The sequence below is a fragment of the Onychomys torridus genome, chromosome 8 (assembly GCF_903995425.1).
Source record: "Onychomys torridus chromosome 8, mOncTor1.1, whole genome shotgun sequence".
Classification (NCBI taxonomy): domain Eukaryota; kingdom Metazoa; phylum Chordata; class Mammalia; order Rodentia; family Cricetidae; genus Onychomys; species Onychomys torridus.
In genome coordinates, this window is record NC_050450.1 from 42,980,178 (window position 1) to 43,005,205 (window position 25,028).

General features: G+C 42.7%; 1 protein-coding gene across 1 annotated transcript; it reads right to left on the minus strand.

Annotated features, from left to right (window-relative positions):
* Positions 1–152: 152 nt before the first annotated feature.
* On the minus strand, positions 153–24,213 carry Lyrm7 (LYR motif containing 7). The gene is made up of 5 exons (XM_036198106.1): positions 24,139–24,213; positions 19,382–19,454; positions 16,958–17,028; positions 15,401–15,482; positions 153–655 (listed from the first exon to the last, which is right to left on the minus strand). The coding sequence occupies exons 1-5, from the start codon at positions 24,154–24,156 to the stop codon at positions 585–587; spliced, it is 315 nt and encodes a 104-aa protein (XP_036053999.1). The 5' UTR covers positions 24,157–24,213; the 3' UTR covers positions 153–584.
* Between the last annotated feature and the right edge of the window lie 815 nt (positions 24,214–25,028).

Below are 25,028 nucleotides of genomic sequence, written 5' to 3' on the forward strand. Positions count from 1 at the left end.
GGGGATCCAATACCCTCTCCTGACCTCTTCAGACACTGCACACACACAGTGCTTAGACATTTATACAGGCAAGGGGGAAATTGTCTTTATAAGAACACAGAGAAATAAGCCACATAATTGTTATCTGCAGAAATAACCACAGGACTCTGGGAAACAATGGTTACTCTCAGTAAAGAGCTGGCAGAAAAATGTTAATTTTTTTACCAACTTAATATTTTGAGAATTAAACATCAGTTTAATGGGGCATTTTATATTTAGCAGTTGTGTTTCCCATGGGATGAAAAGTCACTGACTTGGTAAAATGCTTCATCGGCAAATAGCCTTGGTAAGACCAAAACACCTGCCAAAGGGACAGAGAAGAAGGTCCCAGGTCCCTAGGCACTCAGTCGCCAGGTAAGGGGCTGCCCGACAGTGAGAAGGGGCAGCATATCTATGTCCTCAGAACACCGAAGCGCTCTGCAGCCCTCAGCCTGTTGCTCATGTGCAAACCGCTGCTTCAGAGAGAAACATCTGTGTGCCCAGGACTTCGGCCAGGTATATATTTAAAGTCAGAAGGGGCAGAGGCGGGTTGTGTCCTGGAAACTTTACTGCTTCTGAGTTGGTGCATCACAGTAGGGCACGTTTTCTGTTAGAAGATCTTTCCTGGGAACCAGTTCTACAAGGAACAGAGAGACCAGTGGTTAGATGATTAGAACTCCAGTCACTATTATCCTCAAATCAGACCCAAGTGCCAGCACACTTACTCCCCCCATAAGTTCTAACCGTAAACTGTCTAGTTCAGGAACCATACAGAGAGCTCTTCTAGAGAGGTTTTATTTCAGTTGATGTCTGAGGTGAAAGCTTTCACTCTAAATGGAGGCATTTAATAAGATCCTCATTCATGTTACATAAAAACATACAACCAAGTCCATCATTTTACTAAACATGACTAAGTAAACTAAACACACTAAGCTAAAAACACATTATAGTTGGCCATCTGTCAATTTCTAATTAAAAATGTCACCTAGAAATGTTTTTTTGAGAGAGAGTCTCATATAGCTCAGGCTAGTCTTGAACTCCCTATGTAGCTGAGGCTAACCTTGAACTCCTGATCCTCCAGCCTCCACCTCCTCATGATGGGATTATAGGTGTATCACACCTTGCCTGGCTACTTGGAAATTTTTAAAGGAAGCAAGGCATCACTCTCAAAGCTTAGAAGTCCTCATCTACAGTGAGGAACCGTGGTGACAGACAGTGTCCTCACGAAACACACTGCTAAACAGCAAACAACTGTTGACTCCTAGGCAAGACAACTTGATGGCATCAGGATAAAATTGTTAAAATGGAAAATGTGGGGGCCTTGGAGATTACTCAGTGGTTAATGTGCTTACTACGGTAATGTGAGGTCCAGAGTTCAGACTGCCTATCGAGACTAGCCACATCAGGCAAGTCATGCTTCGACAAAAGAGTGATGGGGACAATTCTCAACATTAGGTTCAGGGGTCCACATGCACATGTACCCACACATGAAAAATGAAAAAGGGAAAAAAGAGAAAACTGCCCAGATGTGCTGGTATATGCCTATAATCCCAGTAATCATAGGCAAAGGCAGTAAGATCTGTATTCAAGGCCAGCTTGCAGGCCAAAGCATGACCACATTGGTCTGAGCTATGTGAGACCCTGTCTCAAAGGCCCAGGGTCCAATACTCAGCACTGAAAAACAAAACAGAACAAAACTACAGAGATATCACTTCCCTTTGAGAAGACATAATCCAGGTACATTGTCCTTGTACTGCCCTGTGTGGTGGCTCACTCACACTTGTACCTTGTTGTGAGGCTAAAACAGGAGGATCACCATGAGTTTGAGGACAGTTTGAGCTACAGAATGAGTTCCAGACCCATGTAACTAAAGTCTAAAATCTGTCTCAACAAAAGCAGAGCTGGGGATGTGGCTTGGTTAGCAGAGTGCCTGCCTACATGCATGAGGCCTTGGGTTGTATCCAGGAGCACTACACACTTGTAATCTTGGCCTCAGGAGCCAGAGGAAGGAGAATCACAGTCATCCTCGGCCAGCCTGGGACAGATGAGATTCTGAGTCAAACAAAAGAGAGCAAAGGCTCCCCTAACAACCACTCTCAGAACTGCCCACACTGAATACAGTGTGGAACCTCAGTGGCACTCTGGACCACAGTGGGAAAAGGGTCCCTTCTGCTAGAAAGGACCTTGATAGGACAAAAGAAAAAAATGTCAATGACAGTACTGCATTAATGTCAATACCCTAGTTCTGATAATTAAACTGTGGTTAAGGAACGTCCTTTATATTCAAGAAATGCACATTGAGGGGACTGGGCTCACATCTTTATCTCTCTGAATTCAAGGCCAGTCTGGTCTACATAGCAAGTTCCGGGACAGCCAGAGCTAAACAGTGAAACCTTGTCTCAAAAAATAAACAAAAGAACAACTAAAAGAAATGCATATTGAAGCATTTTTGAAGATTTTTATTTATGTGTATGAATGTGTATCTACGTGTATGTGCATATGTGTATGTGTGTGTGCCCCAGGAAGCCAGAGGAGTATGTCAGATTCCCCCAGAGCTAAAGTTACAACTGACTGTGAACTACCCAGTGTGGATACTAGGAAAAAGAACTTCAGTTCTCTGGAAGATCAGTATGGGCTCTGAACTGCTGAGCCATCTCTCCAGCCACACACTGAAATATTTTGAAGAAATTGTCAGGGCTGGAGAGATGGCTCAGAGGTTAAGAGGACTGGCTGCTCTTCCAGAGGTCCTGAGTTCAATTCCCAGCAACCACATGGTGGCTCACAACCACCTATAATGAGATCTGCTGCCCTCTTCTGGCCTGCAGACATATATGCAGACAGAGTACTCATACCAAAGAAAAGAAAGAAGTTGTTGATGTGATGGTACAGTCCTATAATCTCAGCACTTGAGAAGTGGGGCAGGAGGGTCAGGAGTTGAGTCCAGCCTGCACTACATGAGACCCTGCCTTAAAAAAAAAAAAAAAAAAAAAAGATAACAAAACTCCACCTACAAAACTATCTTAAAGTTAACTGAAATTTGCACTTGAGAGAGTTGACAAGATGTCTCAGAGAATAAGGTCACTTGCCACCAAGCCTGACAATCTGAATTGGATCCCTGAGACCCACATTATAGAAGGAAAGCTGTTATCTGATCTCCACGTGCAAACCATGACACAGGCAATAAACACCCACCACACACATAAATTAATGAATAAAATAATGTGCCCACATAATAAATCTGGCTTATGAAGTGAGAAAGCATCTGTTTATCTCTGAATTGTAATTATTTTTAACCAGTTCTTTTTAAAAAATATTTATTTATTATGTATACAGTGTTCTGCCTGCATGTATGCCTGCAGGCCAGAAGAGGGCACCAGATCTCATTACAGATTGTCGTGAGCCACCATGTGGTTGCTGGGAATTGAACTTAGGACCTCTGGAAGAGCAGCCAGTGCTCTTAACCTCTGAGCCATCTCTCCAGCCCCCTTAACCAGTTCTTTGGTGCTTTCATCCAACTAAGCCATGGTGTTAATTTTAAGTTAATAACAGTGGAAATAACTTATTTCACTTACCAAACATACATGCCTGTTTTATGCTACATAATACATCAAAAAAAAAAAAAAATGAGATGAAGGTAGCCATGAAAATTTATTTGGCAGCCAGGTAGTGGTGGCACACACCTTTAACACCCCAGCACTTGGGAGGCAGAGGCAAGGGGACCTCTATGAGTTTGAGGCCAGCCTGGTCTACAGGCAAATCCAGGACAGCCAGAACTACATAATAGAGAGCTCCTGTCTCAAAAAAAAAAAAAGTTTCTTTGGCTTCAAGAGGTTTATAATCTATTGGAAAGGATAAACAACAAATCACACTGTAATATAATGCTTCACAAATGTCTTTTAGAGTGAAAATGCAAGAATTTGGGATTATTGTATCAAAGAATAAACTATTAAACCCATCCATCTTACTTTAGAGTATGTTCAGCTTTGAATAACAGAAGCCCACCGTGGTGCAATAAGAGATTTCATTCTCTTCCATCGTGACAGGCAGCAGACTTGAGCTGGGCAAGGCCTTGGTGGGGCAGGAAGCCAGGGTCCTCTCCCTCCTGCCTGCAGCCCTTTTGAACAGCAGTTTGCCTTGCTTCTGCTCTCCCCACATCTGCACTGCAAGCAGGAAGAACGAAAGGCAGGAGGGGAACCCCACCCAGCTCATTCTTGTTCAACAAAACAATGGCTTCGGTGGAAACAACCCTCAGTAGATAGACACTTAGAAAAGATGCCAGATAGTCTGGGAAGTCACATTGTATCCTTCCTTGTCCACCCTCTCTGGATATGTAACATGGACAGAAGCAATTCACAGAACATTCCAGTTTACTACCTGTCCCCAAAGCCTCATCCAGTTCATACTGAGGGCCTCTGGTTAATGTGCTGGCTCCCTCAGCCCACTGGGTCCATCTGTGTCCCACATCATAGACACCTACCCCACTTTAGTTGGAAATAAATGATGGGGTGAAAAATAAAAACATGAGATTGGGAATCCATGGTAGTACCCAGGCCACAGAAAATCCTAAATCCTAGGGATAGGAAAAGACAAACTTCTTAACTTGGTAACAGACTAAGTCCTCAGTCTGCCAATCTAGCAGTACCAAATTCTATTTTGAAGAGACTCAAAGCCCTGCTCTGATGCACAGATGCCAGATCTGGCCTTTGGGCCACTTCCTGTCTCGGAAAGATGAAGATCTTGGGGAAGGTGGCCTCTTTGGGAGCTTCAAAAGCTTCCACCGTCTACTTCCTGTCAATCTGAGTTCAGGAAACCAGGGACGGCTTTAAGAACTGAAGTAAACTACACAAGCCTGGGTTTCTTAGCAATACAATCCACTCAAAACTATCAACTTCAAGTCTGTTTCCACAAATAAGAAGCCACAGGCAAGTATCTTACCCAATTTGAAGCAAGAAAGACAGTCATCCTTCTCTGGTAATGTCTCTGCAATCTGCTGCACTCACTAGCCCTTAAACTGAGACCACTTCTTAAAGCAAGGGACAGCAACAGCGAAGAGCTCCCGTGAGTAAGGAGGAAAGGGGCCTGCGGGCAAACTGAAAGGACCTCAGGTTCAATTTCAGAAGTCTCTTTACATCTGCTTTGTGTGGGCCAGTGGGGCCAGTGACTCTTTGCAGCTCAAGGCTCTCCTCAGAACACAGGCAGCAAAGTGACACTCATTCCATCTCTGCTTTGTGAGTGGACCAATCTGCAAACATTCTTTCTCAGCATCTTGCCGAAGGCAGAAAGCACTCCCCAGCATGTCCTAACGTTTGGGCCGTCTCTTTTATTGCTGTAGCCCCAGGTCTGCATGAACCCCGTTCGTCACAGACCTTATGATTTACCGCTATAAAGGTCACCAGATCAGCTGGGCGGTGGTGGCTCACGCCTTTAATCCCAGCACTTGAGAGGCAGAGGCAGATGGATCTCTGTGAGTTCGAGGCCAGCCTGGGCTACAGAGTGAGTTTACTCAAGAGACTGAAGTAGAAGGGTTACAGCAAGTTTGAGGCCAGCCTGGGCTACAGAATGAGACCCTGTCTCCAAATATTTTTAATTTAAACTTAAATTACACACACACACACACACACACACACACACACACACACACATACACATTATACATACACAGATGCATAATGGATAGCCTAGTTTACATAGTATAGCAGAGAATTTGGACATTAATAATGTATAGGACATTAAGATTATTTTAAAGTTATAACAATGTTGCTAAATATATTAGGTACATTAACAGCAATAAGTTGAAATGGGGAGCTTACACTTTGGTCACGTTTTTTTCTAAGAACCTGTCCCTGCCTGTGTTTGAGCTTGGAGCTCCTCTGACATACAGAAAGTGCTGTGGGGGCTGGAGAGATGGCTCAGAGGTTAAAAGCACCGGCTGCTCTTCCAGAGGTCCCGAGTTCAATTCCCAGCAACCACATGGTGGCTCACAACCATCTGTAATGAGACCTGGTGCCCTCTTCTATGTACATAATAAATAAATAAATTTTAAAAAGAAAGAAAGAAAGTGCTGTGGGGAACACTTAACTATCAACCTTTTACAAAGAGTACTCAGTTTCATAAGGATAAGACCCAGATTTGCCCTGCCCATTGTTCCAGAAATCCCAGTGCCTACCACAATGAGGATTCAGTAAATATGGGCTGAGTCACATTAAACTGTCTTAGGAAAACATCAAATAGCATTTGACAATGACAAATGTACAGGATCAAAAGGCAGAAGTTTAGGGCTGGGGAGATGAGCGAGTTGATAAAATGCTTCCTTTGCAAGCACAGGACCTGAGTCTGGATCCCCAGCACCCACGCAGAAGCACACACCTATGATCTCAGAGCTAGAGCAGTGGACACAGGTAGAGCTCTGGGTCTGGCAAGCTAGCCAGTTTAGCCAAAGCAGTGAGTTTCAGGCTTAGTGAGAGACCTTGTCTTTAACAATTAGGTGGATAGCAATCTAGGACACCTGACATCAACTTCTGGCCTACATATACACATGTGCACACACACAAATATGCACACAGACACACACACATACAAAAAGGCAGAAGTTAAAACAAGAAAAAGAAAGAGAGAGATCTGAGCTAGGTATAGTGATACACACCTTTAATCCCAGCACTTGGGAGGCAGAGGCAGGCGATCTCTATGGGTTTGAGGCCAGTCTGACCTACATAATTGAGTTCCAGGATAGCCTGAGACAGTGAGACTCTGTCTCAAAATAAAGAAAAGAAAGGATCTGGAGAGATGGCTCAGAGATTAAGAGCACTGACTGCTCTTCCAAAGGTTCTGAGTTCAATTCCCAGCAACCACATGATGGCTCATAACCATCTGTAATGAGATCTGGTGCCCTCTTCTGGCCTGCAGGCATACATGCAGGCAGAACATTGTATAAATAAATAAATAAATCTTTAAAAAAAAAAAAAGAAAGAAAGAAAGAAAAGAAAAAGACATGTGAAAAAAAGTTTTCTCACTGTATTTTCTTAATGTCACCACATACCCTTAGAAATACAACCCAATTTTGTCTGTCTTACATATGTGCTAGAGAAGAAGTTGCAAACATATTGGGCTGGAGCTAGAGAGAAGGCTCAGCAGTTAAGAGCACTGGCTGTTCTTCCAGAGGACCCGAGTTCAATTCCCAGCACACACATAATGTCTCACAACTGTCTGTAATTCTAGTTCCAGGGCATCTGATGCTCTCTTCTGACTTCAGAGCGTACCTTTTGGGGTAAAGGCTGTGTTTTGGCACTGACAGTAGAGTGCTTGCCTAGCATACACAGGCCCTGAGTATAATTCACAAATATCAAGCATGATGTTACAAGTTGGTAATCAAAACACTCAGAAGAGGCAGGAAGATCAGAAGCTTAAGGCCATCAGCTAATTAATGAATTAGAGGGTATCCTGGAGACCATGTCTCAAAAAATAAAATGAGTAAACAAAAAAACCTAGAGGACAGAGAGAGATCTCAGTGATTAAGAGCATTTGTTCTGGGCTGGAGAGATAGCTCAGAGGTTAAGAGCACTGGCTGCTCTTCCAGAGGTCCTGAGTTCAATTCCCAGCAACCACATGGTGGCTCACAACCATCTGTAATGAGATCTGGTGCCCTCTTCTGTATACATAATAAATAAATAAATCTTTAATAAATCTTTAAAAAAAAAAAAAAAGAGCATTTGTTCTTCCAGAGAACTTGAGTTCAGTTCCCAGTACTCATATCAGGTAACTCTAGTCCCAGAGTTCCTCCAGGTACACACCACACATACACACACACACACACACACACACACACACACACACACACACACCTTTTAATTAAACAATAAAATCTTAAAAATATATATATATAAGGTTAAGGCTCTATGACCCTGGCCCTCCTGCCTGGGCATCAACCATCAAGATAGTACATGCTGAAGCCTCTTCTTACCCACTGAGTTGAAGATGAACCAAGAGTTCACTTTCCATTTAACAACATTTGGTACGTTCATGTACTTTACTATCAAAGGATGGTAGCTGCAACTGTTCCAACCAGAAAGCAGCTCAAAAGCAGAGAAACTAGCAAAGCAAACTGGTGTGGAGAATGTGAGGTTTCAGAACATGAACTGGCACTGCTGTGCAACAGGCCTCAGACCTTAGCACACTGACACCATGATGGACGCACCATTCAGGCCCTGGAACCCAGCTCAGAGTCAGCAACATCTACCAAAACAAAAACCAAGACCTTATCCATCAAAGCCCATAGTTCTGGAAAAGTCCCTAAATGAGGTGTCAACACAGAGTGTGATTTTTTGTGCTTAAAAATTTCACCCTGAGAATGGCTAGGGACTGCACTTGGGTCCTGAACACCCAGTGTAGTCACCAATAAATTCCTTTTACTGCCTTGAATCTGTGTCTGAGTGGTATTCTCGGGTGACACCTCACAAGAGCTCCTCACCCAGCGACCCTCTTACTGAACATGTTACTTGGGAGTCACGGCAGGCTTAGATGACACCATTACGGAGCTGACAGACATCTCCCCTATCAGAAGTCCAGACCTTTGCAGCCTCCAAAATATATTCCTGTCTCCAAGCCTCTGGGCTATGGGAAAACGCTTATCACCATGGCTACAGAAAACACAGCAATCTGTCTGTCTGTCTGTCCTATCAATCTTCAGTCTTCAACACTGGTGAGTGGTATGAAGACTCTCCAAAACTGGCTGCAATTGTTTCTGCCTTGACACAAAGCCAGAGAGCCTTCTAACATCTTATAAAGACTCCTTTCTACAAAGCTTTCAAGTTCTGACCACAAAGCTACAGCCGTGAGGAAAGCTCAGTTTGAGTCCCCGGGATTGAACTAGATACTGATCCCAGCTGCTAAATCCCAGTGATGGCCCCGACTAGGCTAGAATGAGAAGAATGCCTGTAAGATCTCCCTCCAAGCATCCTGCTCTAAAACAAAGAGACACAATCTCAAATCTCATCTTAAACAATGAAGACGTGGTGAGGTGTGCAGACCAGCTAGTAGTTGCCCTGGAAACTGTTGGGTTTTCAGGAAGTGACCTAAAAAAAAAAAAAAAAAAAAAAAAAAAGCTAGGCCTGGCCTGGTGGCACATACCTTTAATCCCAACACTCAGGAACTCAGGAAGACAGAGGGAGGCAGATTCTTTGGATTCAAGGCCAGCTGGTCTACATAGCAAATTCCAGAACAACCAGGACTACATAGAGAGACCCTGTCTCAAAAATAAATCAAATAAAACTCTAACAACAAAAAAAGAAATGTGAGATGCTACCTCGTGTGTGTGTGTGTGTGTGTGTGTGTGTGTGTGTGTGTGTGTGTGTGTGTGTAAGCGTGCACACTATGCTAATTCTATACCAGGAGAAACTCAAGAAGATAAGATAAAAACGTAGCCTGTGCAACAGTGGTTTTGCACCCCACAACTGCAAGGTAAAGGATTCAGAAAGTTTTAACTTGTGTTTAGAGGAATAATAAAGATCCTTTACATGGTTCAGTGATCTAGCTTGCTGGAGAAGCTTATCTGCAAGTGGGAGAAGGGGAGACCAAGTGTTCTTAAAACACACAAAGCCATTCAAGGCCAGCCAGGTCTATAGAGTGAGTTCCAGGACAGCCAGGAATATATAGAGAAACTTTGTCTTGGAAAACAAAACAATGGCTGGAGAGATGGTTTAGAGGTTGAGGTTAAGAGCACTGGCTGCTCTTCTGGAGGACCTGGGTTCAACTCCCAGCACCTACATGGCAGTTCACAACTGTCTGTAGCTCCAGTTTCAAGGGACCTGAAACTTCCCAGGGCAAAACACTAATGAACATAAAAATTTTTTTTAAATTAGGGAAAGAAAAGAAAACCAAAAAACAAAAGCTATCTGTGTATTATTTCTCCTGCAGTTGTACATAAAATGTTTTTACATTTAAAAAAAGGACAAATACTATAGAATTGTATTACATGAAATATATAGAATATACAAATTCATAGAAACAGAAAGATTAAATGTTATTTCAAGATGGAGAAGAAAGGAATATAGAGCAATGATTTCCTGAGTACAGAATCTGTTTTGTCTGATGGAAAAGCCCCACAAATGGACAGTAGTATCAGGACATAATATCATGAATGTAATATATCAATACAATTAATGTAATTAATGAATATCATAAATACAGTTATTGAATGAAAAAAAAAGGTTGGAGAGATGGCTCAGTGTTTAAGAGCACTTCCTGCTCTTAAAGAGGACACCAGTGTTGGGGTCCCAGCACCCACTTTGTGGGTGGGGGATGTTTCATAATGTTCTGTATCTCCACAAAGGTCTGAAGCCTTTTGAAGGAACAAGGCATGTGCTCACAGAGTTGTATAAAATGAAAATAAATCTACATTGGGCATGGTTGCCTATGCCTTTAATCCCATCACTCAGTAGGTACAGCCCAGACACAGAGCTCAGTGAGTTCCAGGCAAGCCTGGATGGTAAGAAAGAGAGAAAACCAGGGATGGTAACCCATACCTATAATCCCGTCACTGCAGAGGAAAAGACAGCTGGATCTCTGTGAGTTTCATGCCACTCCAGTTTACAAAGAGAAGTCCATCGTTATCTCAAGATGGAGAAGAAAGGAATATAGAGCAATGATTTCCTAAGTACAGAATCTCTGTTTTGGGTGATGGAAAAACCCCACAAACAGACAGCATTATCAGGAAATAATATCATGAATGTAATAAATCATACAATTAATATAATTAATGAATATCATAAATTTAGCTATTGAATGAATACTGTGAATGTAATCAATGAATACCACAAATATAATTAATATCACGAGTGTAATTAATGAATGTCATAAGTGTAATTAATATCTTGAATGTAATTCATGCCACTGAATTATGAACTTAAGAATGGTTACATTTGCAAATATTATGTTCATTTAAAAAAAATAAGGTGGAATGTAATCACCATACATTATATGTGTGTATGAAACTGAAGACAGCGATGTTCTAAAATAGAAACTGGTCATGGTGTCATGGGCCTATGAGGATGCTGGACTAAAGTCTATCAGATTGTGCAAACAGGCAAATTGTATATTATGTGAATTATTTGTCAATAAAGATTTTATAAAACGTAAAAAAAAAAATTAGGGAAAAAAAACAAAAACAAAAAACAAAGCCAACTTTAGTAGATAACCAAAAAGCTACTGTGGTTTGAAAGAAAATGCCCCTCAAAGGGACTGATACTGAGGAAGTGTGGCCTTATTGGAGTAGATCTGTCCTTGCTGGAGGAAGTGTGTCACTGTGGGGGTAGGCTTTGAGATCTCATGTATGCTCAAGCTTTACTCAGTGTGACAGACCACTTCCTGTTGCCTACAAGATGTAGGACTCTCAGCTGCTTTTTCAGTACCATGTCTGCATGCTGCCATGTCCTACCATGATGATGGACTGAACCTCAAAATTTTAAGTGAGCCATCCCAATTAAATGTTTTCATTTATAAGAGTTGCTGTGGTCATGGTGTCTCTTCACAGCAATAGAAACCCTAAAACACTACCTTTTGGAACAAAGCACAGGAGAATCCCTCCATGACCTTGTTTGACACAAAGTTTTCTTCAACAGGATCTAAAAATACCCATCATAAAATGATACAGAATATTTAACTATGTAAAGATATGTTGTATTTGTTTAACTATATAAAGATGTGTTGCATTTTTTTAAAGATTTATTTATTTATTATGTATGCAGTGTTCTGTCTGCATGTATGCCTGCAGGCCAGAAGAGGGCACCAGATCTCATTACAGATGGTTGTGAGCAAACCATGTGGTTGCTGGGAATTGAACTCAGGACCTTTGGAAGAGCAAGCAGTGCTCTTATCCTCTGAGCCATCTCTCTAGCCCCTAGCATTTCTTTATTTTGTGGAATATTTGTTTAACTATGTAAAGATGTGTTGCATTTGTTTAGTTATGTAAAGATGTATTGCTGCTTTACCTTGCCTGCCTAAGGCACCTGATTGGTCTAATAAAAAGCTGAATAGCCAATAGTGAAGGAGGAAGTATAGGCGAAACTTCTGGGCAGAGAGAGTAAATAGGAGGAATTTAGGCTTAAGGAAGAAAGAAAAGTAGATGGCAGGGAGACACCAGGGAGATGCCAGGGACCAGAGAGACAGACACAGAGGAAGCAGGAAAGTAGGACATAAGGAATGAAAGAAAGGTAAAAAGCCCCAAGGCAAAAATGTAGATAAATAGAAACAGGTTAAATTAAGTTAAAAGAGCTAGTGGGACAAGCCTAAGCTAAGGCTGAGCATTCACAATTAATAATATCTCTCTGTGTCCTGTGGAGCTGGTTGGTCCAAAGAAAATTTCAACTACAAATGACACCCAAAATGGGGCCCAAACTTCCACACAGAACCTGAGAAAGCTGGAAAACAAAAACAGATATGGCTTGTTTACAAGCACTGCTGTGCAGCAGAGCATTTGAGCAGCCAGTATGAAAAGTAGAAACAACAAGCTAAGTAAAAACTCCTGCCACAGTGCAGATACCAACTTCCTAGAGCTGGGGCAGTTAATGCGGCTCCCAATTAAATACAGCTCTCGGCCAGGCCCTCAGGCTTAAGACTCAGCTCTCACATACCCAGGGAGGGGGCAGGAGCCAATCACCAGAGCCACATGGTAGAGGGCCTAGCCACTACTTAACAGTTTAAGCAATTAGAGGCTACAGCTGCACAGTAAAATGAGTCTAGATAAAAAAACAAAAACAGGGTTGGGGATTTAGCTCAGTTCGATCCTCACCTCAAAAAAAGAAAAAGAAACAAAACAAAACAAAACAAAAACAAAAACCTTTAAACAGGTTACAGTGTGAATAGGTGCTTAAGAAAATGGGTGTAGACAGTCATAGGAAAAAATAAATAGTTTAAAAATAAGTAAAGTCTTCAAAGAGTAAAGTAATATAAAAAAATAAGCCACATAAAGACGGGAAATATACAGAGAATCTAGATCCTGTGCTGTGCTTTGTTGACTTTGAATTTTTTTAATGCTGATGATCGAACAGCAGCTGCTGAGAGATATGAGATTGTAACAGGAATTGCTGAATTAAACCAGCCTAGATACTTTAGGGATGTCTTAGGTATAAAGTGGAATTCAGAAAATGTATTGAGTTGAGCGAGAGGTTGTTTTTGTTTCTACAGAAAATAAAAGACTGGATTCCTTCAAAATTAATAGGGATCAGATCTGATTGGGAGAGACACCTTGACAATCTTGTCTATAGACTATAAACCTAGAAAAACTACAAGACAGATAACATATATGCTGATCCCTTGACATGGGAACCACTCTGAGACTGGATGAGACATGATAAATTTTGTTGGTTACAGAGTCCTCATGACTTACTATTTATATGCCATCCTTTCATATGGCATGGATAGAGGTTTGGTTATACAGTCCAAACAAACTTACAAAGTTGGCAGATGTCTTTTACTTGCTCAAACATAAAACAAAAAATCATCTTTGGCTGGCATTTATACAACACATAGTCCATACTGTGTTAATGCAGATGTGTGTGTTACCTTTGAAAGTTTGTGTGTTTTCAGAACAAGGGTACCAGACACCAATGTGGTGATATTTTGTTGTACACTAATAAAATTTGCCTGGAGATCAGAGAACAGAACAAGCCACTAGATTAAACATAGAGGCCAGGCAGTGGTGGCACACACCTTTAATCCCAGCAATTGAGATCTCAGGCCTCTTCTACCAGTATTTGGGGAGCACACATGCCTTTAATCCCATCACTAGGAAGAAAGTAATATGGCTGGGTGGAGAAAGATATATAAGGTGTGAGGAGACAGGAACTAAAGCCCTTTTCAGATGAAGCTTTCTGGCTGGAGCCTTTTCAGCTAAAAGCCTTTTCAGCTGAGGCCTTTCAGCTGAGGACTTGGGTTCAGTCTAAGGATTCATGAAGGTAAGATCAGCTGAAGAGTTGGTGAGGTGAAAAGTGGCAGTGGCTTGTTCCTTCATCTCTCTGATCTTTCAGCATTTACCCCAATATCTGGCTCCAGGATTTTATTAAAAGTCCAATTTTGATCCTGAAAGGGGGAAGTCTTTTGCCTCTCCCCTTGCTAGTATATAAAAAGCCCATTAGGGATAAACTCAAGGCAACTGGGTATTGACCCAGGGCCCTCCTGAAGCTATCCTGCATCTCTTTTTCTTCATCTGTATCTGTACTTTTTCCTATCTAGCATTTCTCAGTTCTTCATTACCCCATTCAAGGATGTTCAACAGGTCAAGGCTGGACCCACATGAGGAGAGGTAGCCTCTGACCTCCACTAGCATATATGTGTGTTCATTTCTAAGCGCGCGCACACACACACACACACACACACACACACACACACACACACGTGTCAAAAAAACCAAGTTGTAATCTGCAGAGAGATTTCACTAACACTCCAGCAGGAGTCCTGAGATGTAACAGATTCTTAAGTACATTTCCATTTCCTATAATCCCAATTCTTCTGGACTGAAATAACTAATTATAGAATAAAAGATTAAAAAAATACTTAGTCTAGGTAGATAATAAATGTCAGAAAAATTAATAAATATGGCTACATAAAAATGGTTGTAGCTGGTGCAGTGGTACACCCCTTTAATCTGAGCACTTGGGGGCAGAAGCAGGCAGATCTCTGTGAGTTCAAAGCCAGCCTGGTCTGCATAATGAGCTCTGGGACAGCCAGGACTACATAGTGAGTCCCTGTCTCAAAAAAGCAAAAAAAAAACAAACACCAAAAAAAGGATGTATTAATAACTACGATTTTACAATATAACCAGGAAGTAAGATTGGGGGGGGGAGAGCTATGAAGAGATGACTTAGCAGTTAAGAGCATTAACTGCTCTTGTAGTGGACCTGGTTTCAGTCCTCATCATTCACATGATGGCTAACAACTATCCATAATTTTAACTCCAGGGGATCCAACATCCTCTTGTGACTTCCACTGATACCAGGCATGCATGGGTGTACATGCAAGCAAAACACACATACACATAAAAAAAAAAAACAAAAAAAAAAACTAAAAAGGAAAAAGAGAGAAGGGGAGATGGCTCAGCTGAGGACTTGAGTTCAATCCCTGTGTCAGTGTGAAAGAATACCAGTGTAGTGTGTGTGGTCACACCTTTAATCCTAGGGGGGCACCCTGATACCCTGATTTACACAGTGTGTTCAAAAACAGCCAGGGCTACACAGTGAAACTCTGTCTCAGGAAAGAAAAAAAAAAAAACTTAAAAAAAAAATCAATAATAATAAATAAAATAATGGCATACAAAGGTACAGTAATTGTTACTGTTCTGAAACATCGCAGTCAACAAACACATCCCTCCCACACACACCTCCACGTTACTTACTCAATGTGTTGTGGTCGGTGTGAACACCTTGAATAACAGATGTTCTAAGTAACAGTTCAACATCAGAACCTAGTTTCATCATCTGTTAAGAAAATCAGAGTAACCCCTTGAGTTATATGTAGGGCTGCACAGGTTATGAAAAGCACAGTTTTACAAGTCACTTTCAGATAATGAGACTTTTAGCTTTGTGAAACTGCATGGAGTAGTATAGAAATTGTAAATGCCCTTCATTTTTATTATAATCTCATATTTTGTTCAAGCAGATTTAGAATTTTTGTTATAATATGCATTTTAAAATGTGCTGGGGGCTGGGCATGGTAGAGCATGCCTTTAATCCTAGCACTTTGGAGGCAGAGGCTGGCCTGGTTTACATAGTGAGTTCTAGGCCTACAGAGCTATATAGTGAGACCCTGTCTCGGAAAAAAAAAACAAAATAAAACAAATAAACAAAAAGGTATTTTTACTTAATTTTTTATTCACTCGTATAAATGCTATTAAATATGGGAGACATTTTCTCATTTGTATTTTCTCCTTTACCAATCAATTCTTTATACTCTAAGTATCCCCACAAAGAATTGTCTTACTGGGGTTCTCCCACTGTGCTGTAAGCCTATATTTAAGACCTCCTTCCTACTTCAATAAATGGCATTTGGCATTCAAAAAAAAAAGAAGAGGGGGTCAAGATCATGATGGGGAACCCACAGAGACAGCTGACCGGCATTAGTTGGAACTCACTGACTCAGGAACCTGCATGGGACCAAACTAGGCCCGCTGAATGTGGGTAACAGTTGTGTGGCTTGATCTGTTTGTGGGTCCCTGGCAGCAGGACCAGGACTTATCCCAGATGCATGAACTGGCTTTTTGGAGCCCATTCCCTGTGGTGGGATACCTTGCTCAGCCTTGATACAATGGGGAGGGCTAGGCTCTTCTCCTTCAACTTGGTATGCCAGACTTTGTTGACTACTATGGGAGGCCTTACCCACTCTGAGGAGCTGATGGGGGTAGAGTGGGAGGGAGGTGAGGAGGCAGGAGAAGGGGAGGGAGGGGGAACTGGGGTTGGTATGTAAAATAAAAAATTAATAAATAAATATATTTTTAAAAAAAGAATTGTCTTACTTTTTTAAGGTAGCACCTCAGTTTGTAGCCCAGTAGTTCCGATTCAGCCTCTTGAGCACTAGAGTGGCAGGCCCAGCCCACCATGCCCAGCTCTGCCCTGCACTACTGCTTCCCCCCTCCGGCGCTTCCCCACGGAAACCCCTCTGAAGTGCTGCATCATGAGAGGGCTTGTTCCTCAGGCTCGGTCACTTGACTCAAGTGAAGAAAGCCTGCTGTGGCTTCTGCCCGCTTCTGGGTTCTCTTCCCAGGGGGCCTTGTTATCTTTGGGGGCCAGAGACAATCATGAGGAAAGCCATGGTAACGAGGGAGCGCAGGCTGTCCACAGCTGCGCAGGCTCTCCACCGTAGAGACACGGCTTTCCTTCACACAGCCCTCCACTCCCACCGTCCTCCCCCACAGACATTCACACCGGCTTCCTATAATCGCAACCTATTACTGCACCTCTGCTATTTTCTCCGGAGAGGCCTCACTTTTATGTTTTTTGAATTCTTCATTTATCTTTACTCTGGCTGCTAAAGAGAGAGAGAAAAAAAACACATTAATTAATACTTAGGAGTCTAACATGTTATTCAGCATTACTCATTATGAATTTCTACTTCTCACATAAAACTGAGCATGAGAAATATGTTCTGGGCCAAGCATGGTTTCACACACCATAACAGCAGCACTAAGGAGGATGAGGCAGGAGAATTTTGAGTTTGAGGCCAGCTTGGGCTATGGTGAGGCTTTTTTTTTTTTTTTTTGACACAAGGTCTCTCTACATATCCCTGGTTTTCCTGGAACTCATTATATAGACAAGGCTGGCCTGGAACCCAGAGATCCTCCAGCCTTTAAGGCCACCATTCCTGGCTTCTTTTCCACTTCATTTGTGTACCTCCAGAACTACTGGATTCTAATAGGTTCAACTCCAAGGCTTTTTTTTTTTTCTCTAAATCTAAACATTTAAACTAATGCCTTGTTTTATTTTGTTTTGAGATAGGGTCTCACTGGAAAGCTCAGGCTATTCTTGAACTTGTGAGTCCTCTGCCTTGGTCTCCAAAGTGCTGGAGTTACATGCATGTGCCACCACACTCAACTAAAATGCTTTATGAGGATGGTTAAGAACCAGTGCAAACAACATGTCACCTACACCCTCACACAGAGATGCTTCAGCACAGAGGCTCTGATCCTGAGCACCTTCGCTGATGTCAAAGTGAATGATGGAAGTAAAGCTGCTAGGTGTGGTAGTACATGCCTTTAACGAAGGGCTGGGGGTGGGGGCAGAAGCAAGAGGTGCTGTGTGAGTTTGAGGCCAGCATGCTCTACATGGCAAGTTCTAGGACAGGTAGGACTATAAAGTGGACTGTGTCTCAAACAACCAAAAAAAAAAAAAAAGAAAAGAAAAAAGAAAGAAACTTTTAGGCTCACCTATACCACTTACATTACAGCAGCTTAATCTATTCTAATTGACCTTGCTGTGTTATGAGCATTTAGTGGAACAATCTGTATGAAGTCCTTAGAAAATATCAACAAATGCTGGCGAAAGCAATCAAATATACCATTCTGACAAAAAAAAAAAAAAAAAGTAGCCATGGAGGCCTCCTTTAGTGCCCATCTTCCTCAGTGTGCAAGGTAGTTAAGAGTGTGGTCCATGTGGAGGCTGGAGAGATGGCTCAGTGGTAGCCCCAGAGGATCCATCACCCTCTTCTGGCTCCCCAGGACACCAAACACCCAAGTGCTGCACAGATAAACATGCAAGCAAAACACCCATCCTCATAAAGTAATAAAAATAAACTTTTTTTAAAAAGTCGGGGTTTGGGACTCAGGTTGCTTAAGATGTCCCTCAGTTCTACTGTTGGCTAATGACGTGCAGGAAATCTTTTTCATATTTTGTCAGTTTTCTCATCTGTAAAAATTTGAATTATAGTATAATTACCTCACAGAGCTGAGAACTGTTAGAAATTTGTGTAAAGCACATAAATGATGTATTTCTAAAACTAGGGGCTGGAGAGATAGCTCAGTAGTTAAGAGCATGTACTACTCACCTGAGTGTGATCCCCAGTACCCACATCAGGTGACTCACAACTGCCTGTGCCTCCAGCGTCCAGGGATCCTATAATGCTGGCTTCTGTGGGCACTTATATGCATGCACAGGACATACACAATTGAAAATAATAAAAATTGATATTTGAAAGAAATGACCAAATTTGATTTCCTGGGAATGGTTTTTGCCTAGTCTACCCTCTTAGGGAAGTTTGGAAATGCATGGTTGAGTGGAATAAGACCCATACAGAGCCTGAGGTCTCCAGCTGTGACTTCCAAGGCAGCCTGAAACCACTTCAGAGATGCCCAGTCTGGACTCATGTGGCCAGATTCGATCTCATAGCTGCAGAAACTGCTACACTTACTCATGCGTTAAACACGGTAGCACCTGGTTATAGTGTGAGAAAACTGGGTTATGCCGAGGGAAATGGGATTAAGAGAGAATCCTGAATCTCACCTGCCCCTTCCTTTTAGATGATTCTATATGAAAACTGGGTCTTTATAAGTACTAGGTATTCTTCCCTAAGTATAATGTGGCCAGGTCTTCATAGATCATCAGGGAGAGATGGTAAAGGTTATTCCAGAGTCAGAAGAGAAGGGCAGCCAGCCAGAATGAATGTGCACCAGGAATGGCGGTACACACCTCAGGCTGGAGGACCAGGAGTTCAAGGTCACCCTCCGAGTACCTTCAAAGCCAGCCTGAGATATTTAAGATCCTGACTCAGGTCAGACCTAGCTCAAAGGTAGAGTGCTCCAAGTTCAATTCCTAGCATGGCAAAAAAAAAAAAAAAAAAAAAAAAAAAAAGCATGGATTTGCGCTAAAGGAGTAAAAGATGCATTTACCTTCTAATGCTCTCTTATCATTTTTAAAAACTTGCTGTCTGGTCCTGTGCAGTGTTCTAAAGAGCTGTAAAACCTATGGAGAAAAAGCAGAATTCAGGACTGAGGAGGTGGCTCAGTGGATGTAAAGCATGTGCTCCATGGTCGTGAGGAGCTGAGTTCAAATCCTTGGAATCCACATAAAAGCAAACATGATAGCACACATCTGTAATCCCTGGATGCCTGTGCAAAGACACAGCAGAGACACAGGAGAATCCCAGAAGCTTAAGGGGTTCTTGAACTAGCCTGCCATATGCAAAGAGTCCCTGCCTCAAACAAGGTACAAGGCAAAGACTAACACCTGAGGTTTTCCTCTGACCACACACTCATGCACGCACATGCTACTCATACATATATCACATACAAAAATAAATAAATAAAATATAAAAACAGTAAGATTTTATGCTTAAGAAAAAAAAAATCACATCCAGGTGGCAGTGGTGAATGTCTTTAATCCTAACACTCAGAGGCAGAGGCAGGCAGATCTCTGAGTTGGAGGCCAGCCTGGTCTACAGAGTGAGTTCCAGGACAGCCAGGACTACGCAGAGAAACCCTGTTTAAAAAAAAAAGCCGGGCGGTGGTGGCGCACACCTTTAATCCCAGCACTCGGGAGGCAGAGCCAGATGGATCTCTGTGAGTTCGAGGCCAGCCTGGTCTCCAAAGCAAGTTTCAGGACAGGTGTAAAGCTACACAGAGAAACCCTGTCTCAAAAAACCAAAAAAAAAATAAATAAAAAATAAAAAAAAAAATAAAAAAATAAAGGAAAAGAAAAAAAAAATCACATTTACATAACATTTAGAATTATTGGAATTATTGTATTAGAAGGATTAAACAGTATTTGTTTCTAAAAGTTACTTTTCAGAATAGCTGATAAAAGCAAGAACTTTCAAAGTAACTTCCAAAACAAGGTTGGGCTGTTAAACAGAGAAACCCTGCTCAAAAAACCAACATCCACCACACCTCCCACACCCCTGCAAAAAGGCCAAAACCAAACCAAACAAGCAAAAACAAAGGGGAACTGGGGAGATGGCCCAGTGGTTAGGAGGATATACTGCTCTGTTCTTTCAGAGGACCTCAGTTTGCTTCCCAGCACCCACATCAAGTGGCTCACAACCACTTGCAACTTCTCTGGCCTTTGCACGTGTGTGTGTGTGTGGGGGGGAGGGGCGGGGGGCATGTGTGCACATAATTTTAAAAGGAAGTTAGCAGTTGGGGGTACAACTCAGTGGTAGAGTATGCAACTTAGCACAGGTAAGGCCTTAGGCTCTCGGGCTCCATTAGCACCAAAACATTAAAAAAACTAGTGCAAGGCCCTGGGTTTGGTCCTCAGCTCCAGAAAAAAACAAAACAAAACTGTATTTACAAAATTTCTATGAAACAAACAATAGTCCGAGGGGGGGGGGGAAGAAAGAAAAGTAAAAAATAAAACAAACAAGAAACTAATCTTCTAAGCCAAGTGTGGTGGCTCATATCTGTAAATCCAGCACTCCGGCGGGGAAAGCAGGACAATCAGCTCAATGTCAGCCTCTGCTATATGGTGAGTTCAAGGCCAACAGGAGCCAGTTTCAAAAACTCCCTCAAAACAAAACAAAAGCCTTCCTTAATAATGATCCTGACAAAAAAAACTAGTGTACTAAGGTAATGAATTCTGCCAGTTTGCACACATTTGTACCTTTCTTAACCTACACCTTTCCTCTACTCTTGAATCATATACAATCAGGAACTTCTTCTAGCCTATGAGCCCAGGAAGGTGTTGCAGATAACTTAGGGAAGGCTAACTGCAATTTCTGGAGTGAAAAGTCAAGAAATGCTGAGACTTCTCAACATCCCGAGTCTGTGGGAACTGGTAGGTGAGTGAATTCAAGCCTGGCCTTTGGGTAGTACATGAAATTGGAAAGGGACAGTGGTGGGCATAGTTGAGAAATGGGAGAAGAGGGGATGGGGATGAACTTAAGACAATTCGAGTGTATGAAGTCTTAAAAATAAAAATAGGTGGCTGGAGAGATGGCTCAGAGATTAAGAGCACTGTTTGCTCTTCCAAAGGTCCTGAGTTCAATTCCCAGCAACCACATGGTGGCTCACAACCATCCGAAATGAGATCTTGTGCCCTCTTCTGGCTTTCAGAGATACGTGCAGACAGAACACTGCATACATAATAAATAAATCTTTGGGAAAAAAATAAAAGTAAAAATAAAAATAGGGGCTGGAGATGGCACAGAGGTTAAGAACACTGGCTGCTCCTTCAGAGGACCCGGGTTCAATCTCCAGCACCCACATGGAAGCTCACAGTTCCAGGTGATCTGACACCCTCACACATGCAGGCAAAACACCAGTGTGCATGAAGTAAAAAAAATTAAAAACAAAATAATAGCTTAGATTTAGGGATGGGGAGATAGCTTAGTGATTAAAATGCTAGTTCTGCAAGGGTGAGGACCAGAGTTTGGAGCCCTGGAACCCACAAAAATGCAGGGTAGACGTGTATTTCCAGCTCTGGGAGGCAGAGACAGATGATGCCCAGAGCAACTGGCTAGTAAGACTACATACTCATATTGGGGAACTCTGGGTTCAGTTAAGAGACCCTGCCTCAATAAATAAGGTAGAAGAGGAATGTAAGTATTCATACAAGCATGTATGTACTCACCAGTGCACATATGAAAATGGAAAAAATACTTAACATTTACTTATGAGCATTTCAGATTTAGGATTTTTTTGTTGTTTTTGTTTTGTTTTTCGAGACAGAATTTCTCTGTGTAGCTCTGGCTGTCCTGGAACTTGCTCTGTACACCAACCAGGCTGGCCTGGAACTCAGAGATCCACCTGCCTCTGATCCACCTGCCTCTGCCTCCCGAGTACTGGGATTAAAGACATGTGCCACCACCTCCCAGGTTGGATTTTTTTTTTTCCAATGCTTGGCCTGTACTTTAAGACAATCATAGGAAACAGACAGACATGTTATGAGGGAATGGGAAATAACAAACAACTAAAAGTGTAAGGGTGGCTTTGGAATTGAGTTATGTGTACAGAAAGGATTCTTCTAAAGTGCTTGACAATAAGAGCTGATTGCCTTGGACATTGTTGATAGGAATATGGATTTTAAAGGCACCACAGTAGGCTGTGTTTAGCATGTTGTGTGCCCTGGGCTCACTTCTCAGCACTACAAAATAAAATATAAAGTAAAAAGTAAAGAGACAGACTGACAAAGACACACATATGCACGCATTCACTCAGGCACAGGACTAGGTGTCTAGAAACAGATCTGTAGTCCCAGGATCTTGGGAAGTGGAGAAGAGAGATTATTTAATCCCAAAGTTTAAGACAATAGCCTCAAACCAAACAGTAATCTCAGTAATTTTATGTAGTACTCAAGGGGTGGGGGAATGTACATTAATACAAAAACACCACCACTAGTTTGAGACCAGTATCCTAATAAAAAGAAAATGGGAGTTGGAGACATGGCTCTGGGGTTAAAAGCACTAGCTGCTCTTACAGAGGACCCAGGTTCTTCCCATCACCCACATGGAAACTGACAACCATCTGTAACTTCAGTTCCAGGGAGTCTGACGCCCTCTTCTGGCCTCTGTGGGTACCAGGCATACACATGGTACAGGCATGCATGCAGGAAAAACATCCACGCAAATAAAATAATTTTTAAAATTCTTTAAAAAGAAAATGCCATCTTTATTATCACAAAGCTATTGGGACCAATATCACATTGGAGCTAATAAAATAATTTTATTATTTATGCAATATTAGGCATGGAACCCAGGACTTTGACCACGCTAAGCAAGGGTTCTACTACTGAGCTAAATTCAACCACATCCCTACTAAAAAAACTTTTCAAATGCAGAAAGTAGCTGGGTGTAGTGGCTCACACCTGTAATCCCAGCATTTGGCATGAAGACTGCTGAGTTGGAAGCCAGCCTGGGCTACACATTGAGTCTGAGGCCAGCCCCTCTTAATTCCCAATTAAATCTCAGGTCTCTGCCTATGGGTCCTTGTGATTTCATTTCTTTCCTTTTTAATTGTTGAGACAAGAACTATGTTGCCTAGGATAGCCTTGAACAAGTAGGCTCAACAATGCTGCCTCTCCCTCTAGAGATTTCTGAATTGCTCTAGATAAGTTAAATCCTAGTTACAGGTTCACAAAAAAAAGTGAATGACTTCCTGAGATTTATTGTTTATAATCTGCCCACTACTGGATTTCTTTTTTTTTTTTTTTGGTTTTTCGAGACAGTGTTTCTCTGTGTAGCTTTGGAGGCTGTCCTGGAACTCACTCTGTAACCCAGGCTGGCCTCCAACTCACAGAGATCCGTCTTGCTCTGCCTCCCGAGTGCTGGGATTAAAGGCGTGCGCCCCCACCGCCCGGTTGGATTTCTTTATGAAGGCAAGGGCGGTCAGTTTATGGACATCACCTTCCTCCATTCATGGCTGTCACTCCTCACTCCCGGTCCCTCACGGCTGTCACCCTCCTCCACCCACCGCCCATCGGGGTTGCCACTCTCTCACTCTCCCTTGGGTTCGGCCCCTTTCCCTCCCACTGCCCTAAGGGTTGGTCATCCTCTTCCACTGACCCCTCCTCTTTCTTGGTCGGTCTCCCTCCCCACTCAGCACCCCTCAAGGCTGTCACCCTCCTCCACTCTCCGCCCCTCGGGGTCGCTTCCTTCCCCTGCCACGGGTCCTGAGCTTCAGCCTCCCGGCACCCACCGCCCCGGCCCTGTCACCTTGGCAGTCTGACCCATGGCTCCCCGCGCCGCTGCCACCGCCTCTGAAGCCGCCCCTTCTCGGTAACCAATCAGGGCCGGGGGGTAGCCGGCGACGCTCCCGCATAGTAACCAATCAGAGCGTAGCACCTCCTTCCTAGCCCGCCTCCTCCGCAGAACGGAGGCCGGTCGTTCGCTAAGTAGATTCAACTATAAAACCGCGAGAAGCCTCGGAGCCAAATTACGGAAAGGAGAACGGAAGTAACCGGAAGCCATGTTTGTTAGGGGCAGAGTCCCTTCCGCCTTGCAGAGCGTGGCGCGCGCACGCCGAGTTATTCGTTAATGGGTGAGCTCGGCACCTGCTCTTACCTCCTGTTTAAGGGCGTGGGTCGTCTCTTAAAGTTCCTACAGTCTAACGTTTCCCAGCTGTGACTGTCTCCTTGGAAACGCGGGCAAACAAAAGCCAAGCCCTAACAAACACAGCCGGTCTGTATCAGAACGCTGACTCCTGAAAGCTCTGTTCATACATTTGCTTAATTATTCCTCTAGAAGGTACGGCTCAGTTGCCTGCTCGTTCACAAGCTTAATCCCAGACACTCCTCACCCTCTGCATTATTAGCCTACTTATCTTACCCTGCTCTTCGGTTTTGCTGAGGTCGGAAATCGTCTATTAAAAACTTAATAGTCAACCATAAAACATTTTAAGTTAGGACTTGCAGGCATGGATAAAATTTTCCACCTTGCTTCTATTTTCACAATCGTTTGCCTTGAACACTCCTGTAACATTTCAGGTTACTTTTAGATAAAATTGACTGTTTATTAAGAATCAAAGATTTGAGCCTGGCAGTGGTGGCGCACGCCTTTAATTCCAGCACTCAGAAGGCAGAGCCAGGCGGATCTCTGAGTTTGAG